This window comes from Tachypleus tridentatus, chromosome 4 (assembly GCF_004210375.1).
Source record: "Tachypleus tridentatus isolate NWPU-2018 chromosome 4, ASM421037v1, whole genome shotgun sequence".
Taxonomy (NCBI): Eukaryota; Metazoa; Arthropoda; class Merostomata; order Xiphosura; family Limulidae; genus Tachypleus; species Tachypleus tridentatus.
The window spans coordinates 104,203,615-104,228,139 of record NC_134828.1 but is presented as its reverse complement, the minus strand read 5'-3'; the positions used below and the strand labels follow the sequence as shown (position 1 = coordinate 104,228,139).

Sequence of the window (24,525 nt, the reverse complement as noted above, 5' to 3'; positions counted from 1 at the left end):
GTATGTGGTAAATATTTTGTGTTCACAAGAATGAACCATAAAAAAAAAACTGTGATTGTTAGCACAGATCACTTCAGTGTCTTTTATTTGCAAATTCAGTCAATTTAGTGATAATATATTCTCCAGATTTATATTCATTGTATGAAAAACTATCAAATATTAATTACTCAGTTAAGAAATGCTTCTCAAATTCTCATTTCAATTATTCATTTTCTTTAAATACTTAATTTCAAATTTCAGTCAAAGCACTTTATCAAGTCGTTTTTGTGTTTGTGTGTGACGTTTAACCATAAAAGATGAAGTATGGTCTACTGCCATTCAGATTTATTTTATTGTCACAGTTACTGGTAGAAAATGTTAATTCAATATTTAATGAATGTGATAAAAGAACTGATTTTCAGATCTTTGTGGGTGTTTAACAGATATCAAATCCTGAAAGTTGTATCGAGCCAAGTTTATTATTTTAAAATATAAGGGCTTTCTATCTTTCTTCTGCCTCAAAACTTCTGTGAATTTTTAATAATAAAACACCCAAAGATTTTTTAAAAATTACTAAAAATCTCTGTGTTTAATTGTAATTAAAAATTCAAATACTCTGCTATTGTAACTTCATAGCGAACTTTTAACTATTATTTTAGTAAGTTAAACTACCATATGTAGGGGTAACCTGGTAATGGATACCAGAAGTATGAAACTGTTTAGAACATATGTTGATAGTAACTTACTTATTCCTCTCCTACTGAAATTAATTGTTCGTAGATATATTGGCTGAATTGGTGTTTTCTACAAGGGGAAGGGGGCTGAGTGCTGTTGAATCAAACAGTGGAAGTTTGACTGCAACCAGTTGCAAGTGTAATACTGATTTTTCTGGCTTATATAAACCTGTAGAGATAAAACATTATATATTACCTCATTCCCATTAGTATCATTTTCATTGCTTTTTAGTAATTTCCTTTCATGTATCATCCTAAACTAATGAATGATCTTGTATAGGTAGTGGATAAGAAAGAGTTTCTAACTTGCTTTTAAATTCAAGTATAATTGCATGCTCTGAACAAAAGATGAAAAGTGCTTTTAGTATTGAAACTGTCGAGAATTATGGTAATTTTTCCTGATTAGGTCATGTTTTCAGAATAACGTCACAAACTCTTGTTTTTGATAATGTTAATCATGTAATAGTAGTATAAAAATAACTTTGTCAATATTCTTTTAAGTTTTTATTGATTTAATGTTTATAGCTATTCCCAAATTGACTTTGGGAGCTCTGTATTATAGAAGATTAATCTACATCTTTAATTAGAATGCCAGTGATTTTGATTTTAATCTTAGAAGCTGATATCCTTATTTTGCTTTTTGTTCTCACCCATCCAAAGTATGTGATGTTTCTGTGCCTACCATTACCCTTTTCTTTCTGGTTAGTCCTGGCTTAAAAATCCCACTATCTGGGTCACATGCAGGACTAACCAGCATTTTTAGTTTGCTTGCTTGGAATGATAATGTATTTATTTTTGACTTGCTGCTAAGCTTGTTGTTTCCCCTGGTGTCCAAACACACTCTAATCCAAATTATTTTCTGTTTTTTCTTTCCCATTTCTGTCTCTGCAGCATGGAACTGCATAAGAACTTGACCCTTGACCCGAACTCGACCCCTGCCTCATCACATACCATGACCTCTGCCGTATCCACCACCCCAAGCCCCCTGGCCATTCACTTGAGCCAACTGGTAAAGCCGTCACCCTTGGCACTCGGTCTCGCCGCAGCAGCAGCAGCGGCCTCCAACCCCACGTCCACTGCTCTCTTTCTAGACCTCAACAACATCAGGGCCCAGGCTCGCAAAAATCTCACCACCAAAATACGATCCAGTGCATCCCATAATGGCAGTTCGAAGTCGGAGAGGAATAAATTCACTCCATACTAGGTTTGTTGTGTCTCGTGAAGGTAGACAAGAAGACAGCCTAGCTCTCTTTGTATGAACTAAACTGTAGGTCATTTGATCTGCAAGTGTATGGACCATTAACCAGCACGGGTTCTATGTAGGATGTATCAGAATTTAGTTGTTCGTTAATCAAGAAACGTGATTGGACAGTAACGAACACATAATGACGTAAAGGTTTGACTTCTCAAGAAACTTTGTCTCCTATAATAATGAATCAGGAAGGATAGTGGACAGTTAATCAGATGTAGCTGTTTGTCGTAAAATGTCAAGAAATCAAGGCCTATTGAAAATTTTTTTTCTTTCTTTCTAAGTGATTGAAGCAAATTTGCAGCTCACAGAATGGGATATGATGATTATAGTACTAGTCATGAAGTCCAGATTATGACATTCCATACATAAGTGTAGATTTACTTCACAACCAGTTATTAATAATGAATGTTGCAAACTAAACTTTCATTTTTCCTTTTTTTTAATTCAGTTTTATAGAATATAGGTGAACTTAGAATTCTAATGTTGGGTATTATGGCAAGTTCCCTAACCCAATCTTATTATTTAATCATGTGTTATGGAAATTTTTCAGTCCACACTTAAGTTTTTTTGGTACATGTGTTGTGGTCAAGTTACCTAAGCATATTGATGTTTTGGTTATGTGTGTTGTGGAAAATATACACTTGCACCCACTATTTTAATTATATGAATAATCAGTTTTTCTTTATTTTGGTTATGTGTTTTTGAAAGTTACATTTTAAAGAGAATGTTATTAGCATTCTATTCCTGACAGTAGTAAAAATTAGAAGAAAAAACAGTGCCATCTGGAGTGTACAAACTATTTTAGTGAAGAGAAAATATGTTAAAACAGATATATTTTATTGCTTTACATAACATGTTTTATACTAAGCAAAATGAAAGACAAGAATAATTGGTTCAGATTTTTTTTAATACAGTGGTTTATAAACTAATGTTTTGTTATGTTTCGCATACTTTCGTTTTAATAAGTGTACATTACAACTAACTAAAAAGGTTCTAGTGCACTTAGACTTTACAGGTAGATGTGTCATATATTATGTAGTAAAATATATTGTAATTATTTCAGTTAGTTTTCTGCTTTCTTTTTAGTGTTTTTTTAGCATTGTATTAGTTACTAATGCAGTTAGTCACAAACAAAGAAAAATTTACTGATCATAATCTATGAAATTATTAACTTGCAAATGTATGACACACTGAGATTTGTGTTTTTAAGTTTTGCAAGAAATTAAAGTCCAGGATTATTGTATTTTGACATTATGAAATAATGTTCTGTGTTAAATGAATTGATCCAAACAATTTTCTAAGTTCAGGACAAAGTTTATTTAAGTATCAGTATTTGATACTAAGCTGGTTTTGTTAGTGAATGGTTGTGAGTTACAGTGGGCTGCAACTTTGTTTCATAGTCAATGAAATTAATGCTTTTCTAGATGGATTTACATTGGAACTTATGCTTGAAATGCACTTTAAGAGATCTTTTTGCAGTTTTTGTGTTTTCTGTAAAATTGTTTTTGAGTTTTTGCAGTGTTATAATACAGTACTTTGCCTTTTTATTTTAAAGTTTGCCTTTTTTTGTTATTGTTCAATAAACTTTGGACATTGTGTATTATCAGAATTTTCTGTAGAACGAGCCACATCCTGTAGATGAGCATTATTTTGGAAAATGGAAAAAGTAAATATATAATGGTAAAAGGATACACGTTGCAGGTTACAATTAAATGTAAATTATGGCTTTACAGTGATGGATCCTTTGAAAACTGATTATGGAATTGAGAGCCACTTTTTGGCAAACTTGGGTTAACCAATTAAACAGCTTGTATAATTTTGAAACAGTTTCATTAAAGTAGGTTTTTTATGGGTGTGATTCTGTTGTATAGTATCAAACATCAGGAACAATAACGAAGGAATGAATTCAAACAGAGGTCTGACTAAAGTTGAAAAAGTTTTTCTCTTTTCCATTAAAATTTTGTATCACTGTGTATTTGACATTATAATAGGTTTTAATGTAGTATGAAAACCTAATTGTTGCTGTGAGATGAGTAAACATTTATTAATTCATTATGAGTATTAAAAACTAGTAAAAGAACTATGTGTAACAAATTTGACAAATTAGTTTTGTGAGACAATATTGCTAAGGTAGGAATATACTAAGCATTGTGGGGTGGGAAATATACATTGTATTTCATCCCAATTGGGGTTTGTTTTAGTTTATAAGATACTCATAACCATGACAACAGTTAGTATAAAATAGAATGTGATAGGGTTTGAGAGAATGTTCTAGCTTGATAATATGGAAATGAATTTTGTGTGTATTCCTGAATGTGTTATTAAGGTAGAGCTGAAGCCTTCACTTGTTGGACTTTCTTATTTTACAAAGGACTGTTAATACGTTTTCTGTAAAACAACCAGAGTTTGAAAATTTGCTGTATGAACAAGGTGATCTACACTGAGGTGGTGTCATCCATGTTCACTTGATGGAACCCTAGCAATACATGTACTTGCTCAATAATTTAGAATTTATTAATCGTGTGAAAGCCTGAGAAATAAATAAGAAACCTTTAAATCATTTTCCAAGTAACAAGTTGTTCCTTATTGTTCTTTTGCAGTCAAACAACCTTTTAAGATGTTATGTTGGGGTTGTTTTCCCCATTATTGTACTTGTCACTTAAACCTATCATGGTATGACAAATTTTAAATAGGTATTAAAGAAACTATATTTTATGTAGAATAAATCTTTAATATTATGTATGTGAAAGCTGAAGTTGATTGAATGGGTTGTTTTAAAATGTAATTTTTTTTTTCACATGATGCACCCATTTGATGAGATTAAACACCAACAGATTAGAAGTTGATAAAAAGTGTTAGTACTTAATTTGGTTTTCTTGAGAAGTGCTGTTACTCATAGGATTTTGATTTTATATAGAAAGAAGTAATGATGTGTGATTGGTTATTGTTCATGAAAATGATTTAAAATTTAAATTGTTAATGTCTTGTTTTGCTCTTGCTGATTTGGTCCAATAAACATGATTCAGTGTGACTAGATTATGTTCTATGAAGCTTTAAACTGCTTGTTTTGTTACTTATCAAAACTAGCAAATAAGTAATTATAACTAATGCTTAAAAAATGCATAGCACTGTTAATTGATTGATATTTAATGACATAAGTTTGACAGTCTGTTATTGAAATTAAAAGTTTTTCATACTAAACAATGAAGCTAACTTGCTGACTGGCAGAATCTTTTTGTACCACAGTGAAAATTTAAAAGGCAAACTGTTTTGGGGTGAAAACTTATTTTTTAAGCATATTAATAGTAAATGATGCCAAATTTATGTAAAAAGCAAACAAACAAACAACAATCATTTGTGAAAGTGGTTTAAATAACCAGATTGTTAGTGTCGTATGTAGCCTGTTTATTTCATCTGTAGTAATCTCCCCATAATTTGGGCAAATTATGGGCAAATTACTTGTTTTATTAAATTTCAAGATTGGTTGTTGTCGAATCCTGTGAATAAAATACGTTAACTCCAGTTCACCTGTTGGCTTTCTCTACTAGGAAAGAAAACAGAAATGTACCAGTATAAAGATTAGTACTAACAAGACGTATATCATTAAAACATAAAAAATATAATGTTATTTAAAAATAAGAGAAGTGTTGGAGAATTCATTACTTGTTGTTTTTTTAAATATCAGATTTAGTAGTTTAGTCGTCACCCGGAAATTTAGAAAGTAAAACAGTTAACGCTTTATATGCAATGCCAGTTTGCACCACCGTCACGAAAATATTTCGTACAATTTAGAAGTAAACCACATCCATTTTTACTTTGACAGTCGGTAAAAGATGGTCTTTCTGAAATGAATATACCTATTTCTCCAGGTTTTCAATTACGTCATGCTAAGTGTGATGTGCTAGGTTACTACGTTAAAAATAAATTTGTTTTTTTCTGCGCAACTTGTTTCGTGTTTCCGGTAAAAGAACAAAAGCGCAAAAGATAACTTGTAATATTCTGAAGTTGTTTCTACAGGGCGTCCAAAAAGTTTGGAACCATAGGTACTTCAACGAATTTTACTGAATACATTCTACATGCTGCCCTCGTAGTTCGAAACAAACTTGGAGACGACATTTTTATTCTGAACACTGCAAAGTATATCATCCATGCAACCAGTCTTCTGAAATTTAACTTCCCTGCAGTACTCTGCGTGATAGTTTACTTCCTCCTCCCTAGATGGCGCGCATTGAATCGGCAGGAACTTTCTACTGGGACCAATCTTCTCTGTCACAGAGCAGGATTAACTCGATCATCTCGGGTTTTGGCAGCTCCATAATCAGTCACGAACCTGAAATTAAGAAAATCTGCGAGTCACCTACAGTTACAGACTTTTGGGACATGCTGTATTTTATCTGATGACGTGATCGTTAAATGAATATAAAATAATTTACTCGTAATTTGATATGAACAGATATTGGGAAAAGTAGCTGATGAACTGTTTATAATCAACCGTTGAAGAGTTACAAGTTAAAAAAGTTATGAATAAATCCAGGTTATTAATAATGAATAGTACATTTTTATAAAATTAGACGAAATTGTTGTGAAGTTGATGTAGTTCCTTATACGTATTACGTGTGTTAGAAAGAAACAGTCTTCTTTCATGCTTAACCTAAATGTAACACAGTTTATTTCCTGTATCTTTCTATACAAACGAACTAATGATTAAAAAAAGGTTTTATTTTATTAGTTAACACGCGTGTGAAGATGGAAGTGTGAATATGTTTATCATAATACAAATGATGTTGAAACACTCGTACCACATTAGCATTTTTCTTTAAATGAAATAGTTATATTTAGAAACGAGAGAGATAAAAAAAAGTTGAAGCGTGATATGTGGGAGAATATAATTTGTCTGTTTTAAAAACTTACAACTTTTCTTTGGGCATATTCTTGAATATCTCGGAACCAGAATTATTCAATTGCAGCCCAGTAGCTGTGAAGAACTTTTCAGAACCTTCCAACGAAACGAGGCCCGGCATAGCCAGGTGGGTTAAAGCATTCGACTCGTAATCTGAGGGTCGCGGGTTCAAATCCCCGTCGCACCAAACATGCTCGCTCTTTCAGCCGTGGGGGCGTTATAATGTGACGGTTATTCCCACTCTTCGTTGGTAAAAGAGTAGCCTAGGAGTTGTCGGTGGGTGGTGATGACTAGCTGCCTTCCTTCTAGTCTTACACTGCTAAATTAGGGACAGCTAGCGCAGATATCCCTCGTGTAGCTTTGCGCGAAATTCCAAAACAAACAAATCCAATGAAACGTGTCTTTCAAAGATGTTTTGAGTAGTTCAAAAGCGCAATATCTACTTATGGATTTAAAAGGAGTTACATGTGTAAACAAAGTTGTGTATCTGACATGATGAACTATTTGTATTAGTATCGTAATACATGAAACCAAACTATTTCAGCATTCAGAGTACCCACTTGCCACTGATCTGGAAATCCATGGCCGCTGCTTCACTCAAGTAAGCTTTCGGCAAACTTACTTTTTCCCCTCTCTTCTCTCCTTGGTTTATCTAACGTAAGTATCATCAAACTTTTACGTACTAGTTAATGTAAACTAGTTACTTCTGTGGTACAATATAACTTCGAAATTACTGTAGTTGGTATTTTCATTAAAAAATAAGATGTAGGCTTAGAAGTAGGCTTAACTGTGCTTGCTTGTTTTTTTTTTTAAGAAGACTGGGCATCAGTGTTTATTGAAAGAACGTATGTTTTGGGATAAATTTAGCAAATACAATGTATTTTAAAATGTCAGTATTTTTTCAGTATGTAAGTAAGTAGATATTGAAGTTTAGTCACATTTTGAAAAATCACTGAAACAACATTACGTATTTTTTTTTATTCGATACTTATTGCACGATAAAGAAGAGAAACAACACTCCACAACAAAGTTTTTGCTTCTTGAACACTGTTGGGTGTTCCTTATAGATTTTTGGCTGCTGATCGCGAAAATCACATCCAAATTTGCCCATCACGTACCGTTTCATCGAAATCTTCAGTTTTACTAGGACATTGCTATAATGGAAAAACGATATCAGGGCAACTGGAATCAGTCAATGCTTGTTGACTACTGTTGGACACTGCAACGTGATGCACCGGACATTGAATAAAACGAAAATCAGGAGCAAAACACTTTTAATTATGTTGAACTTAATAGCGTATTAGAAACATAAATGCAATTAAATACGTTATTGCCAGTAAACAGTTAACTGTCTATTTCTCAGAGTTCCTACGTCATGAAGAAAAACCAAATTATATTTGTGCATACCCACCAGGTACCTGTCACAATCAGCAAAACCTTTTCAGGAAGCAAAACTTTTCAAAAAAAAAATTGTTGTGCAGTGTAATCTGTGTGTATGTGCTTTTTAACACTTTTTACATCTGAACTAAAGTAAGGATGTTATGTAAAATGACACAAGAACATTCCTAAGTTTTTATTTTTCAGTAATAATGCATATATTAGTATGAAGTAAAACCTTAAATTTGTAGTAGAAGTTTATCCTTGAAAACTGTTTGATCTGTTCGACGATTTACTACTACTCAAAAATCGGATATTTTCGCAGAAAACTTTGTTTTCACAGATATTAGTGTATAAATGTTTATATTTAAAGATCCATCCGGTTTTCAGTTTAAGTAAGACCTTTTCAGGTGCATGTTATCAGAATCAACAATAACGCCTCTTTTTATCTTAATATTTTAGAGTAGTGGTGAGGTCAATATTTGTCAGGGCCAAATCGGATCTTTTAATGTGTTTAAAGTGTTGTTTTTAGATAGAAAACTAAAGTATTGTCTATACTAAGGCAAACCAGTTAGCAACAATTCTTCCAGTGTAACAAGGTGCATTGTCATCTTGAAGGACATTGCTAGTGTGGTTAAAATGATGCAATAAAGGGTGAATATTGGAGAGATGGTCTCTTTAAATATTCTCTTACAGATTATTACAAAATTTCAATCTAATGTTTGTACAAATCCACATAAAGAAAAAATATAGTTCAACCTTGATGGAACCACGTACATCCTGCTCGGTTTGAATCAGGACCTCAGAAAAAGGCTTAACTGTGCTTACTGGTTTTTTTTAAGAAGTAAGACTAGGCATCAACTTTTCTTAAAAGAACATATATGTTGGGATATATTTAGCAAATACAATGTATTTTAAGATTCTGTAATGATTCAGTGTGCAACTAATATTAAATATAATTTTAACGTAGATATTGAATTTTTATGTTCTTGAGTGTAACGACCTCTTTTTTTTTTCAAGCTTGCGATAACATTTCCATAATTAAAATTTATAAAACAATTTAAGTTTTTTAGTTTTTGTTTAGTTCATTTCTGTTAAAGTATAAACTATATTACTATTTGCATAGTTACAAAATGGCCTTGGTCATCCATGCTGTCATGTTTGACTGTTCAGATATTACCATGTCTGAAATCAATTTCAAAATCCTCAAATTTCAGTATATATTCAGTCATACTGAAGAAACTAGGAGAGTAAAATATTGAAATATTATGCTTCTCATAACGTAAAAACTCGGTACCTATATATAAAACTTAATTTTATTTTATAAACTGAAGAAGTTGCATCATTATTATGAGTTTGAAGGTATAACTGTCTCAGTAGAATATTACTCAAGACGGTTTATATAGTGGGCTGTGTCGAGTTGTGGATAGAAATACTCAAGGTGTAGTGTCATTGACATGTTCTGCATTTTTAGTAGTGAAAATATTAAAAGATGGCAGCCAACCTCGTTCTTTGGTTCACAGAACCTGACAACAGCCTTCCTGTGATTAGTGTTACTGGTTGTAATAATTCAATCAGTATAATTGCCACCACCTCCCGATGTGTCAACGTTAAGTTTACGGAATTACAACACTAAAATCCGGATTTGATTTCTCGCGACGGATAGAGCACAGATAGGCCATTGTGTAGATAAAGTTGTCCCACAGTATAGGGAAATAATGTAATTAAAAGTACTGATAAGAAAAAAGTGAAAACCAAGAGTGTGAGAGGACAGTGTTGGAATGAGAGAATGGCGTATTCCTTACCTATGCAGAAAGTAAACAACGTATAGAACTACATTATGACATTTTAACGTGTCCCTCAGAAACCAAATGGATGTCTTTACACTTTAGTTTGTTAAATATTAAGAGTTAGTTTAATCCGAAAACTCCTCAAGAGGGTGGTTTTGGGTATATCTTGAGACAAATTTTAGTTTGTTAATTGATGTTTAAGTGAAATACAGTATCGTCAAATTTCCATTTTGGCTAGTAATAAAGTCTACCTGTTTGGAGTAAATTCAGAACATATCGATAAAGCCATATTCTCAGCGTCATTAAGTAAAAAATTGCCAACATTTTATGTTTGTTATCACCTTTCAATTGCCCCTCGGTGTGGATTCCTGTACGTGGTGAGGGGACTTCCCAGAAAAGATTGTTATTTCAGGTTACCTCCTCTGGGATCTAAACATCCACCCACGTGTGTGCCGTGCGTGGTGACCTGTGAAGGGAAGGAGAGGATCCTGGTGGTTGAGGGGTCTAAACCTAACACATCACTTTGGCCTTGAATTCCTCTAGACGGGAGGTCTTTGGGTGACCCCCTTGGGTCAATCGGCTGGTCCACTTAGACTAGGGTCAACCAAGTACCAGTGTTGGAAGTTCTCAACGGGTGTTGTGGGCATTGTGTCTGATGCTGGTGTTTGGGTTTAGTGCTCAAGAAACCCTGACGTTGCTGCAGTGTCCTTGTTTGACATTGTAGTGGCCTGGCATGGCCTAGCGCGTTAAGGCGTGCACTTCGTAATCTGAGGGTCGCGGGTTCGCGCCCGAGTCGCGCCAAAACATGCTCGCCCTCTCAGCCGTGGGGGCGTTATAATGTGCAGTCAATCCTACTTTTCGTTGGTAAAAGAGTAGCCCAAAAGTTGGCGGTGGGTGGTGATGACTTGCTGCCTTCCCTCTAATCTTACACTGCTAAATTAGGGACGGCTAACACAGATAGCCCTCGAGTAGCTTTGTGCGAAATTCCAAAACAAACAGACATTGTAGTGCGTCCCTTCGTAGGGCTCCATGGTGAGTGGGGTCAGTGGGCACCGAAATTTTCTTTTTTCCTATGGATCTTCCAAATAAAAATTTAAATAAAATAGTGAAAAATCAGTCAATAAATAAACGACCACGTCTTGAAGACTCTGATCAACAATCTTCAACATCTGTACCATCAGCTGTACCTCATATTCTTATCCTACATTCTCTTTCAGAGAAACCTTTAGGGCAAATGTCCTCCTTTTTTATTCAGAAGGGACTGGAGGGACTTGCTGGCTCTCCAAAGTCAGTAAAGAAGCTTTGATCTGGAGACATTGGTTAAAACATCCACATCCCAACGCAGTGAACTCCTCTTGAATTCAAAGGCAATTGGGGATATACCTATTGAGGTTACACCTCATGCTACTTTGAATTCTTCACGAGGAGTTATTGTTGAGAGAGATTTGAAGAACATCCCTGAGTCAGATTCTCGCTGGTCTCTCTACTCAAGAAGTTTCTGCAGTGAGGCGCATCTTCACTTGCAAAGGGGAGTTACCTTGCCGACAAATATCCTTGTTTTGACATTTACATCACCACGTGCACCTGCCACTATCAAGGCAGGTTATTTAAATTGCAGGGTACGGCCGCACATTCCAAACCCTCTACTATGTTTCCAGTGTGAGAGGTTTGGTCACTCAAAGACATCATGTCGTGGTTCCCTGACATGTGCTCGTTGCCTATTAATGTGAAACAGACCCACATTGTGTCAACTGCAATGATTCTCACCTTTTTTATTTTCGTTCTTACCCTTAATGGTTGGAGGAAAAAGAGGTGCAGCATTTGAAAACGACTCATAATATTACTTATTCTGAGGCTTGGAAATTCTGTCCACCACTTAATCTCGAACATATGCTGCTGCACTTCGTTCCACAACTACAGTGGGAGTGCAGACAGAGCTCTCTGTGCCTCCAAGAGAATCGTTCTCAAAACAAATGAAAAGCTTTTTGACCTCCATGGTTAAAAAAGTTGATGAATTAACTTTACACCCATCTCTGTTCCTCCCATACATTCCAACAAACCCCAAGATCCACATCCTTTGGTTCCAGGTACAGGCATTTCTTCGGATACATCTCTTTCTCCCACCCCAAGATGCAAAATAATCATTCGTTTGCGTCCTCAGTAACTGGAATCCCCTTCCAACAACAAAGACCTGCCAAATCGACTCAGGGCAGGATCCATGGAAGTTGATAGCCCTCCCCCGAATAAGGACAGTAAGGAAAAAAGACGTGGTCGTAAACAGAAGGGTTTTCCAGCCAATTCGCCTACATGTCACTAAAAATGGCCACCTTGATATAATGGAACTGTCGAGGTTTATGTTCTAATCTGGATGACATCAAAACACTGATTGCTTTCTATCATCCTGTTTGTGTTTTCTCACAGGAAACATTTGTGAAACCTGCCGATACAGTCACCTTTTGGCAGTTTTCTGTGTACAGAAATGACAGGCTGTGTGATGGACGAGAACATGGAGGGGTGGCACTGTTGGTTGATCAGCCCACCCTGTCTTTGTCACTCAACACACCCTTGGAGGCTGTAGGCATCCGTGTTTCCTTGGGTCATACCATCACTGTTTGTTCTTTCTACCTGTCACCTGGAGAGACATGATCAATCAGACCTTGATGCTCTCATTGAACAGTTGCCATCTTCCATTCTAATCCTGGGGGACTTTAATGGACATCATCCCCTCTGGGGAAGTGCTGTTATTGATAGGAGGGGTCACTCTGTAGAGCGTATGCTCTCTGATCACAACCTTTCTCTTTTCAATACTGGTTCTTCCACTTATATTCACTCACCTAGTCAGTCCTTTACTGCTATTGATCTCTCAGTTTGCTCCCCTTCATTATTCCCCATTTTACATGGAGGGTTGAAAATAATCCATGAGGCAGTGATAATTTTTCTATATTTTTGAAAGAGACTGACCGTGGTCGATGCCACCCAACCCGCGTGCCCCGGTGGAAGCTGAATTAGGCAGACTGGTCCACTTTCACTGCTCTTGCAGAACTTGATCCTGCCATCATCAGTCAGCCATCAATAGACGACTGTGTGGCAGCAGTAACTGACTGTATAATACAAGCAGCTGCTCAATGTATTCCTTAAACCACGACACATTTTCCACTATATCCTCGTTTGTGGTGGAATCCTGCCTGCCACATAGCATGGAAGGCTCAAAAACGGGCCTGGGATACTTTCCATAGATATCCCACACTTTCAAACTGGATCACTTTCCAGCAGGCCCATGCACATGCTAGGTGGGTAAGACGTCAAAGCCAGAAAGAATCTTGGATTAAGTTCACAACTGGCATATCTTCTACCACCAGTTACAATGTCATATGGGACAGGGTTCAAAAGGTCAGTGGGCATTACAATTCTGTCCCCCTTTCAATCTTACTCTCTGATGGCCAAGAAGTAGCTGATATTCAGAGCATTGCCGATACTCTAGGTGAAAGCTTTTGCCGGGTATCTAGCACTTCTGTTTGCTCCTCCACATTCTTGGCCATAAAGACTCGGGAAGAGCGTTCACCTATTTCCTTTTGAACTGACTGTCTCTATGACTATAATCGTCCCTTCACACTGGTGGAACTCAAACTGGCTCTTCATTGGTCTGGCAGTACATCTGTTGGACCAGATGATGTACACTATGACATGCTGCACCATCTATCTCCTGCTTCTCTTGATATTATTCTCATTGTTTTTAACCTGATCTGGCAGGATAATGTTTTTCCTAATGCCTGGTGCCAGGCTATTATTTTACCTTTCTCTAAGCCTGGGAAAGATCCCAAGATTCCTTCAAACTACCGTCCAATTGCTTTGACAAGCTGCCTCTGTAAGACCTTAGAGAGGATGGTTAATGCTCGTCTTGTTTGGTTCCTTGAATCAAACAACCTCCTCTCGCCTACCCAGTGTGTTCCGACAACAGCACTCCACCATGAGCCACCTGATTCGACTTGAAACATCAATCAGAGAAGCCTTTCTCAAATGACAACATCTTGTATCAACATTCTTTGACATTGAGAAGGCTTATGATACAACATGGAGGTGTGGCATTTTGCGAGGCCTCCATATATATTGGTTACGTGGCCATTTACCCATTTTTATTAAAAATTTTTAATGGGCAGGAAATTCCAAGTTCGTGTCAGTTCGACACTTTCCCGTACTTTTCTACAGGAACTTGAAGTCTCTCAGGGATGTGGTTTGAGTGTCACATTTTTCAGTAAAGATTAATCCCATCACTGAACAATTCCCTCTCACTGTTGCAAACTGGATCTCATGTCAGTCGTCGAACATGAGATATATTGAGCATCAACTACAAACTGCCCTCAATCGTGTACTGAAGTGGATCACGGCAAACGGCTTTAATCTCTCTCTCTAAAACCGTTTGCATGCACTTTTACTGCCAGTGGGGTATTCACCCTGATCCTGAACTCTGTATTGGTGAAGTTTTGCTGCCTGTGGTTTCTGAGACCAAGTTCTTAGGGCTTATCTTTGACCGTAAGCTGACCTTATACCACACATTAAACAGCTACGGGTCAAATGCACAAGAGCACTGAACATCCTCTGTGTCCACTCTACCACCATTTCGGGAGCAGATCGATGTTCCATGTTAAAGATATATCATGCTCTTATTCGATCAAAACTCGACTATGGGTCACTGGTCTATGGCTCTGCTAGACCCTCGGCCTTAAACATGCTGGACCCCATTCATCATCAAGGACTTCGACTCTGCAATAGGGTTTTTCTCACCTCCCCAGTTCAGAGCTTTTTTGTAGAATCTCGTGAACCTTCTTTGCACCTTTGCTGTTTGCAACTGTCTTTACTATATTCTTCAAAACTCTGTTCCTTACCAAAGCATCTCTACTGGGGTTGTGTTGTCCTTTCTCAGTGGGCCATACTTTTTCAGAACAGACGATCTGCCGTTGTTCCTTTTGGTCTTTGCGTCCAGGTGCAATTGGATGAATTGGGTTTGTCCTTGGATAATACTGAAGTATCCACTGGTCAGCTCATCCCACCATGGCTTATTGCAGTCCCCAAATGTGACCTTTCTTTAAGTCATCTGAAAAAAGCAGATACTCCCAATTGGAAGTACCGTCTTTTATTTGCTGAACATCTTTCGAACAATCTTTCCATTCCAATGTATATGGATGGTTCCAAATCAGGTGATTCTGTGGACTCTGCCATAGTTTGTTGCAGTTTCTGTGGTTGTGCACAAAATCATCAGCTTCTGTGTTCACTGCTAAACTGTAGGCCATTTCTCTTGCCCTGGATCATATTGAAGCTAAGCAGTACTCCAACTGCACTATTTATACTGACTCGCTTAGTTGCCTACTGGCCCTGGAATCGCTTCAAAACCAACTGGCCCATTTCTCATTAACATCTACTTCTATCCAGTTTTCTGGATATCAGGCCACATTGGTATTCGCGGGAACAAGCTTGCAAACATGTCAACTAAATCTATCTGCTCTGGCACTATCACCACTGTGCCTATTCTATGCATGGACTATGGTCCTGTATTCAAGACTCGGCTCCGTGCCAGCTGGCAGTTGAATTGGAGTGAACAACGCGAAATCAAGCTTTTCCAAATGAAACTTTATATTGGACTGTGGCCGTCTTGCTTTTGTAAGGATCGAAAGGAGGAAGTTGTTCTAACTAGACTACGCGTTGGTCACAGTTTTTTAACTCATCGTTTTATTTTATCTGAAACTGATGCACCAGTGTGTAGTTTGTGTAACACTCAGATCACTATAAGCCACATTTACTTTCTTGCCATCGTTACGACTCTCAACGACGGCACCATTTTAACACTGTTCGGTCCCAAGGTTTGTCCGTAACGTTAGACAATGTTATTGGTGATGGTGACACTCTCCACCTTGATAAAGATTTTAGTTTTTTAAAGGCCATTAATCTTTTTAATGTCATTTAAGTGTTTTAAATTTATACATTAAACCTTTTTAATGTGGTTCCCTTTTAAGAATCACAATCTCTTTAGTTCGATTTGAAATTAGAAAATGGCCATAACATTAAATAACTCGACACCAGGACTGGATAGGCCAACTTCAGGTGACTAACGCTGCTGTTTGAACTACCCTTTAGTCATCCTGGTGAGTTATTACAATCTTGCTGCATGTCTTTTAAAACTTTTATTACTTTTTGAAAATGGCCATAGTGACACATAACCCAGAACCAGGACTGGAATGGCCAACTTCAGGTGTCTGACGGTGGTTCTTGTACTTCTCTGTTAGTCTTCCTGGCGGGTTATGGTAATTACCATTATGCTGCAGAAGGTCTTTTACAACTTATCTTACAATGGTTTCTCTCTTAACATTGTAGACTAAATGTCAACATTGGTTTTATGCTGTTTATGTTTATAAACTCTATTTTGTTTTACCTTCATTTCCTTTTATGAATTTTACTACATTTACTTTATTTTTACGTTTTTACCAGACGTTTGGTGCAGATAGCTTATCTGCTTTGTGCCATAAAACACTAAATCAACCAACCAACCTTTCAATTGAGAAATGAACGATTTCATATGCGATTCGGAAGGTCGCAGCATCACGATAGTCAGCAGTGGGATGAGCAGACAGCAATACTTTGAAAGCAGTTACAGACATAATATTGCACTCAGCTTTCTGTACAACATCTACCATGGTGGTTCTAAACGGTTCTTTAATACCTCTGTGTGTCATTTAGAGACTTGGGTGGTTCTTGTTTTTTGGATTTGTATGTTTTTCCATAACAAAACTTTTACATTCTCTACTTGGACTTCAGCTGTAGTGGGCTTAGACGGATCTTAGGTGAAACACTACATATAACTAACTTAAACACTGCTAATTCGATAATGAACTTTCAGATGTATCGTGTGAATGTCGGGAAACGTGGATTTTCTTTTAAAGTAGAGGTGGTTATAATTGCGTACTCAACAAATGGTAAACTTGCATAGTTGAGTAAAAACAGTAAACATAAAAGGGTTGCTATGCTTGAGAGACAATACCGAACATTTATAACTTTACATGTTTATATGTACTTATACAAGTGATTAATTTATATATCAACAGAAGCCATAAAAACAGACTTGGTATTTTTTGACAATTGCTACAGGTCAGTATGTTTTTCAAGGTCCAATGTCGTAAGTCAAGAATGAATTGATTAATATATAGTAGCTTGAAATTTATGCCAAACAGTTGATTGGTTTTTAAAAATCATTGCGGCAAATAAATATAGGATATGTAATATAACTGTAGCGAATGCGAATCAAGCAAGTAATTGTGTATAGAATCCTTGTTTTGGTTATTCTGCCCTCTATATCCATTTTCTGCAGAAATATAACTGGATAACTAAACTCATCGCTTTAATTTTAATGTTGTTTGCTTGAAATGGATTATACGACCCGTTTCGCTAGTTTTCGTAATTGGACACATTAATATACTTCGAAGACTACAGTTGGCTGTTCATGCATAATAAAAACATGGAAGTTTGTCAGTACAAACACTTTAAAATATCTCATAATATTTCTAATGGTACTCAGGGTAGCAACTTTTAAGCTAAACAATTGATGGTTGAAGTACATAAAATTTTAACATAAGCCATTTTTTAAATAAAAGTTTATAAAATGTAGTGGTAAATTCTGTGATTTGTCATTTGCGATATTTTTAAATGAAGTGATTGTATTATGTATTTGTTAAAGTATTACTTAGCACCGCCGACTTCTTGAAATGATTGTATTATGTATTTGTTAAAGTATTACTTAGCACCGCCGACTTCTTGAAGTGATTGTATTATGTATTTGTTAAAGTATTACTTAGCACCGCCGACTTCTTGAAGTGATTGTATTATGTATTTGTTAAAGTATTACTTAGCACCGCCGACTTCTTGAAGTGATTGTATTATGTATTTGTTAAAGTATTACTTAGCACCGCCGACTTCTTGAAGTGATTGTATTATGTATTTGTTAAAGTATTACTTAGCACCGCCGACTTCTTGAAGCACCTGTTGTTGGACCCTTACGTCATGATTCTTTTCCTCCTCCTTTCTTCGCCCTCCTCGTCAGATGACAAGATTTCCTCGTCAAGTGTTACACCATAGACACTACAAATCATGTGATGTTACTCACCACCAGATGGCCTCACTTGCCGAGGCACACAAAACATCCGAACTGGACTACAGTCTCAAGTCTGTAAGGTTCGGTTTGTGCTCGAGTGAAGTTCGGAATGTTGATTAACATATCATCAATAACTGAAGAAGAGATGATTAAGAAATATGTGGGCCGAAGGACAATCTTTTCGTGTATTTATAAATCTGGATGTGCATATTTTATATTCAGAAAGATTTAAAAAAAAGAGCTTTTAAACCTTATCTCCTGATGATATAAGATGATAACCATTACAAAGCTATATAATTAAATATTTTGATGAAATTAGAAGAACGTGATGAAATAATCGAGTTTAAATTGTAGATTTTTGTTATTATTCTTTACCAGATATTTGTTTTTGTTGTCGTTGTTGTTAAAGGATTTCATGTAACTGTTATTTCGAGAACTTGACGAAACTATCGTTTTACCACTCACTGCATATCACAAAGTTTTTCCTTACCATTTTAGGTTGAGGTACATAACGAAAGCATAACAAAAATATTTATCTTTATGCTCAAAGTGTCGATATGAACATATCAGTATACCGAATTATATGTACATTAGACTGTTTGTTAAAACTGGATTGATTTGTCAATGTTTAAACTTCACTTAATATGAGACATTTCCGTTTATATTACGTCCCATCTGATAACAGGACATCTAAAAGGGCTGAAAACCGCGCCCTTATTAACTCAAGCCGAGTGATTTTGTTTGAGTCAACATTTAGTGTTTTTAATTTATTTTAGAGCAAGTAATATCATTTTTAAAAGTTAAATTGTGGATGTATTTATAGCCGTTTGACTCGGTAGAACCTTCATCGGAATTGTTATTTTTGGTAAAATATATTGCAGAAATAGAGTAAAGATCTCATTGACTCTTTTATTTTTTGCTGATCTCTTACGTCATTCTTTCAGAAAATGACCCCTCCCTAATTTATTTTTATTTTATTGTCGACCCATATGAAAGTGAACAAATGTAAACACACCTAACCCTTCCCTCACTTTCTGGTGAGTTTTTCAAATCTGTATTAATTCTTCACATTTCAAATTAAAAACAACAACAACAATAATAATAAATTAACCTAATCATGTAAAGATGTTTTAACACCCTGTGAAACGATCTGTTTTGGTCCTCATATCAATAACGTCATCAGCGTGTTTATGTTGGGAAAAAAATCGATGTTCATACTTGACTCAGGGATATATAAATTCATTTTTAACTCAAGTCTAATGAGTTGCATATCCATAAGTTTATTATTGTAAAATGAAATAAAAACGTTGCCAATATAAATTACAGTGTACTAATCAGTGCAATAAACGGCATACATTTATGTACAGAATCCATGATATTCGTCTGAGGTCACGTGAATCCACGTTTGATACGACACCTCACCCTTCAACGAGCTTATGATACTCATAGACAAGATTTAAAACGTTTTACGAATCTAATCACTGAGTGTGACACTTTAATCTGTTCGTGGACAAAACAATGTGAAACATGACTCCATGCTAAGAGTAGGATTTGAATTGTTTTTGTTTTCAGACCTTGAGGGGTCGTTGCTATAATATATATATATAAAACACATACACACAAAAATGTTAAATTTTTTTCTGTTGTTACTTCGGTTACGTGTGCTTTATCATTTAAATTACTTGCTATGCTTTACATTTCAAAGGGTTTGAAATATGCGAATTTTCAACAAAAGCTAACACCACATATTAATGTGTTATTTTATTGTATACTTCCCTTTATTTGTCGTTTATAATTTGTGTGTTATAGTAACATAATTTACTGTTTTTGAAAATAATATTGTACAAAAAGACCATTTTTCACATTGACCACATGAGTTGGGATAGATTTAAAATATTTACATAATTATTGTTTTAGGTGGGGAAAAAATCGCTAAGAGTGGTCTTGTGCAGTGATCGTCTTGTGAGGTTTTAAGAACTTAAATACCTGTTTTTATTTCACCAACGGTCAGAAAACATATAATTGGCAATCGAAAGTCTCAGAGATATAGAAGAATAAAAAGTGAGCATAGTTTTACAATGTAGCACGTCGTTATGGAAACATCATACGGTTATTATTCCCACATTTGTTAACAGTTTTAAGATAAAAACTGCAAACTGAGGGTCTCAGCTTATCAAGTGTTTTGATGAATCAATTATCTTGAATGAAAATAGAATTAGTTGTTAAAATAAAGGCTAGATTCTGTAATTTGGTATAAATGTTCTCAACTTATGACTTGTAAAAGCTGATTATTAAAAGGAGACATATCGTAGAGTCGGTTTTAAAATAGTATTTGTTTATCACAAACACTTATTTACTCTTAATGCAAACTGTTCGGATTAGTCTTAGAATTTTAATACAAGTACGACTTGATACAACTATAAAGTTATATCAATACTTTTTCAGTCTGACATAGTTCAGTTGTAATACTTTGTTTCTTCTGATATTAGAGTGATAGAAATTGAAATAATGTTGAAGAAACATCTAAACCATCTTTTTTTGTATTTAGGTACATGAGTAGATAATTTGAATAATTTTAAAATATTTTTAAATCACTTATTTTAGATATAGTTTTTATCTAACAGTTTTATGTTTAAGGTGTACAAAATGTATATAATCGTATAACATCCAGAATTGTGATTTATTTAATTTTATTATATATGTTATGATTTTGTGTAATATTTGACTGTAAAAAAAAAAAAGCAGAAGAGAGAAAAATATTTATTTCGAAATGATATGAAGTTTTTCTTATAGTTTAACATTTTAACGTGACAGAAGAAAAAAGGTCCCTGACACGTGGTAAGCTGTGCGTGACATATTGTAAGGGGTGTCACGTGAGCAGCTAAATATTATATGTAGCAAAGGACAGTGTAGTTTTTATTTACTGTTTTCATTTTTTCTTATTAAAGCAGTCACGTATAGTAAAGTAGGTAAGCTGAGAGGATATACTATAGAGATATCCTAACTGTGATATATTTATGTGCAGTATAAAATTGAATTTCAGGACGCAAGGCAACCACTGCTACTTACACTGTGAAATAGGATTATAAATTTAAAAGTTTTAATATACGATTTTAGATTTTTATAGGTAAGATCTACATGTAGCATTTTGACAATAACCAGTCAACGAGCAAACTAAAGAAAAACAGGATTAATGTTTGTGTGAATTGTTTACAGTCTAACAATTACTGGAACACTAATATTGCTGTTGTTGGGGAACGGAAGGGGGAGGAAAACCACAACCGAGCAGTGGTTCTATTATGAACATGTATTTTTATTGAATGGGAAGTATGCATTTTTATGAGGACTGTGATGGAAACGATGCTCAAGGAGGGTCGTCATTTTAAGGTCGTATTTTTATCATAATAATTGTTATTTTTAGATGTAGTTCACGAGAAATATATGTGAGCTCGATACATATCTCGTGTTTTGAGGACATATCATGCACTTGTATCTCCTGTTGCTCACATCTTACGCTACCTGATTTTCTCTTTGGGAGATTGATTACTTTCTAAAGTGTGTTTTTTTTCAAACAACAGATTAAGAGGTTAAATGATAGGCCTAACAGTGTCACAAACATCATATTTAAAGTGTTTAAATATTAGGCCTGAAGTGTTTAAAACACCAGGTTTAAAGTGCCAATAATAACTGCAACTTTTCACTTTTTTTTTGTGCACGCGCACCGAGGAGAGAGCTATATTTGATTGTGGTATTGTCCGTAAGTCTGTCCGTTTATCTGTTAGTTAATATTTATCTCTTTAACACCAACCTTTTGAATTTTGAGTGCAATAGATTCAGCGTAACTTGTGTCCGAACAGACAAGTGACCTATCGGTAGATGTCACTGTATTGTTACTGTTTAATATTTGATGATAGAATATTTGAAACTTCTTTGTGAATGTATTTTGTTTCTTTTTATGCAAAATAATATTTTACGGCTTTTAGGTGTTTTTTTTAACTTTTTTCACCTCTAAAGATTTGAACCAATTTAAGTATGATGAGCAACAAGTTACGCTGAATCGTGTTCTTTGCTATTGAAGTTTTACTATGTATGTGTTTTCGTCTTTGATCCCAATTTCATGTTTTTCCAGGGATTATGGTTTCTAGTAGATTTTTCTCTTCCCTTGCATGGAAGGGATTATGGTTTCTAGTAGATTTTTCTCTTCCCTTGCATGGATTTAGAGTAACGACCTGTGTAGTGACAAATTTAGCGTTGGTCTAATTTAAAATTGAACATGCTAGTTGGCGCGATTTCCTTTTAAAACCTATATCAGATTCCAAAGGACAAAAATATGTTTACAGTTTTGATGCAATAAATAAGGTACAATAGTATCAATGTTGTTTATAAATTTCTTGCAAAGCGTTGAATGTCGGTTTTTAAGAATAAGCTGTTAGTTTATAACTTGAGAATGATGTGCTTATTATAATGGTTGTTTAATAAAACATGACTTCCAAAACGAGCCATTTATTTCCTTGTTGTTGTTTGTCGTGAATTCTCATCTGTATGCCTTGAATATACCGTAATTAATACAACTTTAAATAAACCCAGCTCTTTGCTGAACGGACTACTTTTATTGTAAGTAATAAAAGGTGGTAAAACTATTCAAACTTGTTTTTACCATTAAACAACCTAATTTTATAACACTTCTCTTATAAAAGTTTCAGGATGTTAAAAGGCCAATCTCAATCAAATATATTCTGTTGTCTAAACACTTTCGAAAGACGGTCGATTATTTTGTCATCGCAATATAATTGAAAATGTTAATGATATATGAGTAAACGAAAATTGTCATTATTAATTTTTTCTGACGTCATCACGAGACTATTATATTCATAAAGTTGGAAATAAGATTGACATCACCATACGTAACTGTCGAACGTAATATTGTGATTGGTTGGTCATTGCCTTACTTAAATTAACTTGACGTCATTGTGCGATCAAAATATTTGTCAGGTCGTAAAGATTACCTGTTATTGCAGATATATTAGGGATACGTTTCATTTTCTCTAACAGCTCGAGGAGGAAATGTTTTCGAATTTTTATAGGTGAGCCGTTTTTTTTTTCTTCAAATGTATAAACAGGCGTAGAAAAAAGTTAGAGCGATTTACCGAATGGAAAGTGAAATGTTTACCGAACTATAACTAACATATTTAGTATTTTGTACGATTTCTAAAGATATTACTTATTAAAATAAGTCATGCGAGTGGTACAGAAATAAAAGGAAATTACTTGAATAAAATGTTAACATTTTGAATGTACTGAAGTCAATATGTCATAAGTCTATCAACAAGTACAAGTTATAAAGAGAAAAGTAAATTTACATTGGATGGAATTCTATCAGAAAAACTACGCTTTGGGAAATTTAAAATCCAGCACTTTGTATGAGATCTCGTAACGCTAAAAATCGGGTTTAGCTAGCCAACGTTGGAAGAGCTTACTGTGCAACTTTGCGCTTAAAAAGAAACAGAGCATAGCCTGATGTGGCTTTGCTCTAAGAAAAACACACACACACACAAAGACACAAGTTTAAAATGTATTATATGTCGTAATTACAAATTCTAAAGATCAAACAACCATAAAACTTTGTTCTTAATGAGCTAGTGGTTAACGTGCTCGGACTGTTAATTCTAGAATTCATGGTTCATAAGCTACTGCCAAAAAAAAAAAAAACTTGCTCCGCACTTTGGAGTAGTGAGTGGGATATAATTGACAATCGGTCCGGCATGGCCAGGTGGTTAAGGCACTCGACTCGTAATCTGAGGGTCGCGGGTTCGAATCCCCGTCCCACCAAACATGCTCGCCCTTTCAGCCGTGGGGGCGTTATAATGTGATGGTCAATCCCACTATTCGTTGGTAAAAGAGTAGCCCAACAGTCTAGTCTTACACTGGTAAATTAAGAACGGCTAGCGCAGATAGCCCTCGTGTAGCTTTGCGCGAAATTTAAAACAAAAAAATTAGTGACAAAACACACTTTCTGTTAGACAAGAACTAACGACGTGTGTCTTTGATTATATTCATTCTCTTAAGTTATACATTGGTTGGTTGTGTGTAGTTATGGGTTAATATCATAAAATAGATAACTTCTCCTTTAGAGGATTATTATCTCAATTTAGGTCTGTAGCAGGCAACAGTCATAAATTACAAGCAAAGTGCAAACAAAAATCAAGTCAAGAGTATATATAAGGTTAAATGTAACGTTGGTGGTCAAAACCGAATTATTTTAGAACGAAATATGAAACGGGTATAATTGAAAATTAATCAATTATACTTGTCACACGACATTATTTTTAGCCCTACGATAATTTCTAGCACTACAT

General features: G+C 35.1%; 1 protein-coding gene across 15 annotated transcripts in view; it reads left to right on the top strand.

Annotated features, from left to right (window-relative positions):
* The window catches only part of LOC143249816 (poly(rC)-binding protein 3-like), a 199,763-nt gene extending 177,096 nt beyond the window's left edge, over positions 1 to 22,667 (top strand). For 7 of the 15 annotated variants that reach the window (XM_076500302.1, XM_076500297.1, XM_076500301.1 and 4 more), the window contains one exon: positions 1,605 to 5,487. In XM_076500302.1, the coding sequence (XP_076356417.1) occupies positions 1,605 to 1,917 (313 nt within the window). In that variant the 3' untranslated portion in view covers positions 1,918 to 5,487. Of the gene's footprint in view, positions 1 to 1,604; positions 5,488 to 7,409; positions 7,523 to 17,755; positions 17,784 to 18,025 lie in introns of those variants that run through there. The other 8 variants (XR_013027955.1, XR_013027957.1, XR_013027958.1 and 5 more) reach the window with 4 other exon arrangements.
* The last annotated feature ends 1,858 nt before the right edge of the window (positions 22,668 to 24,525 follow it).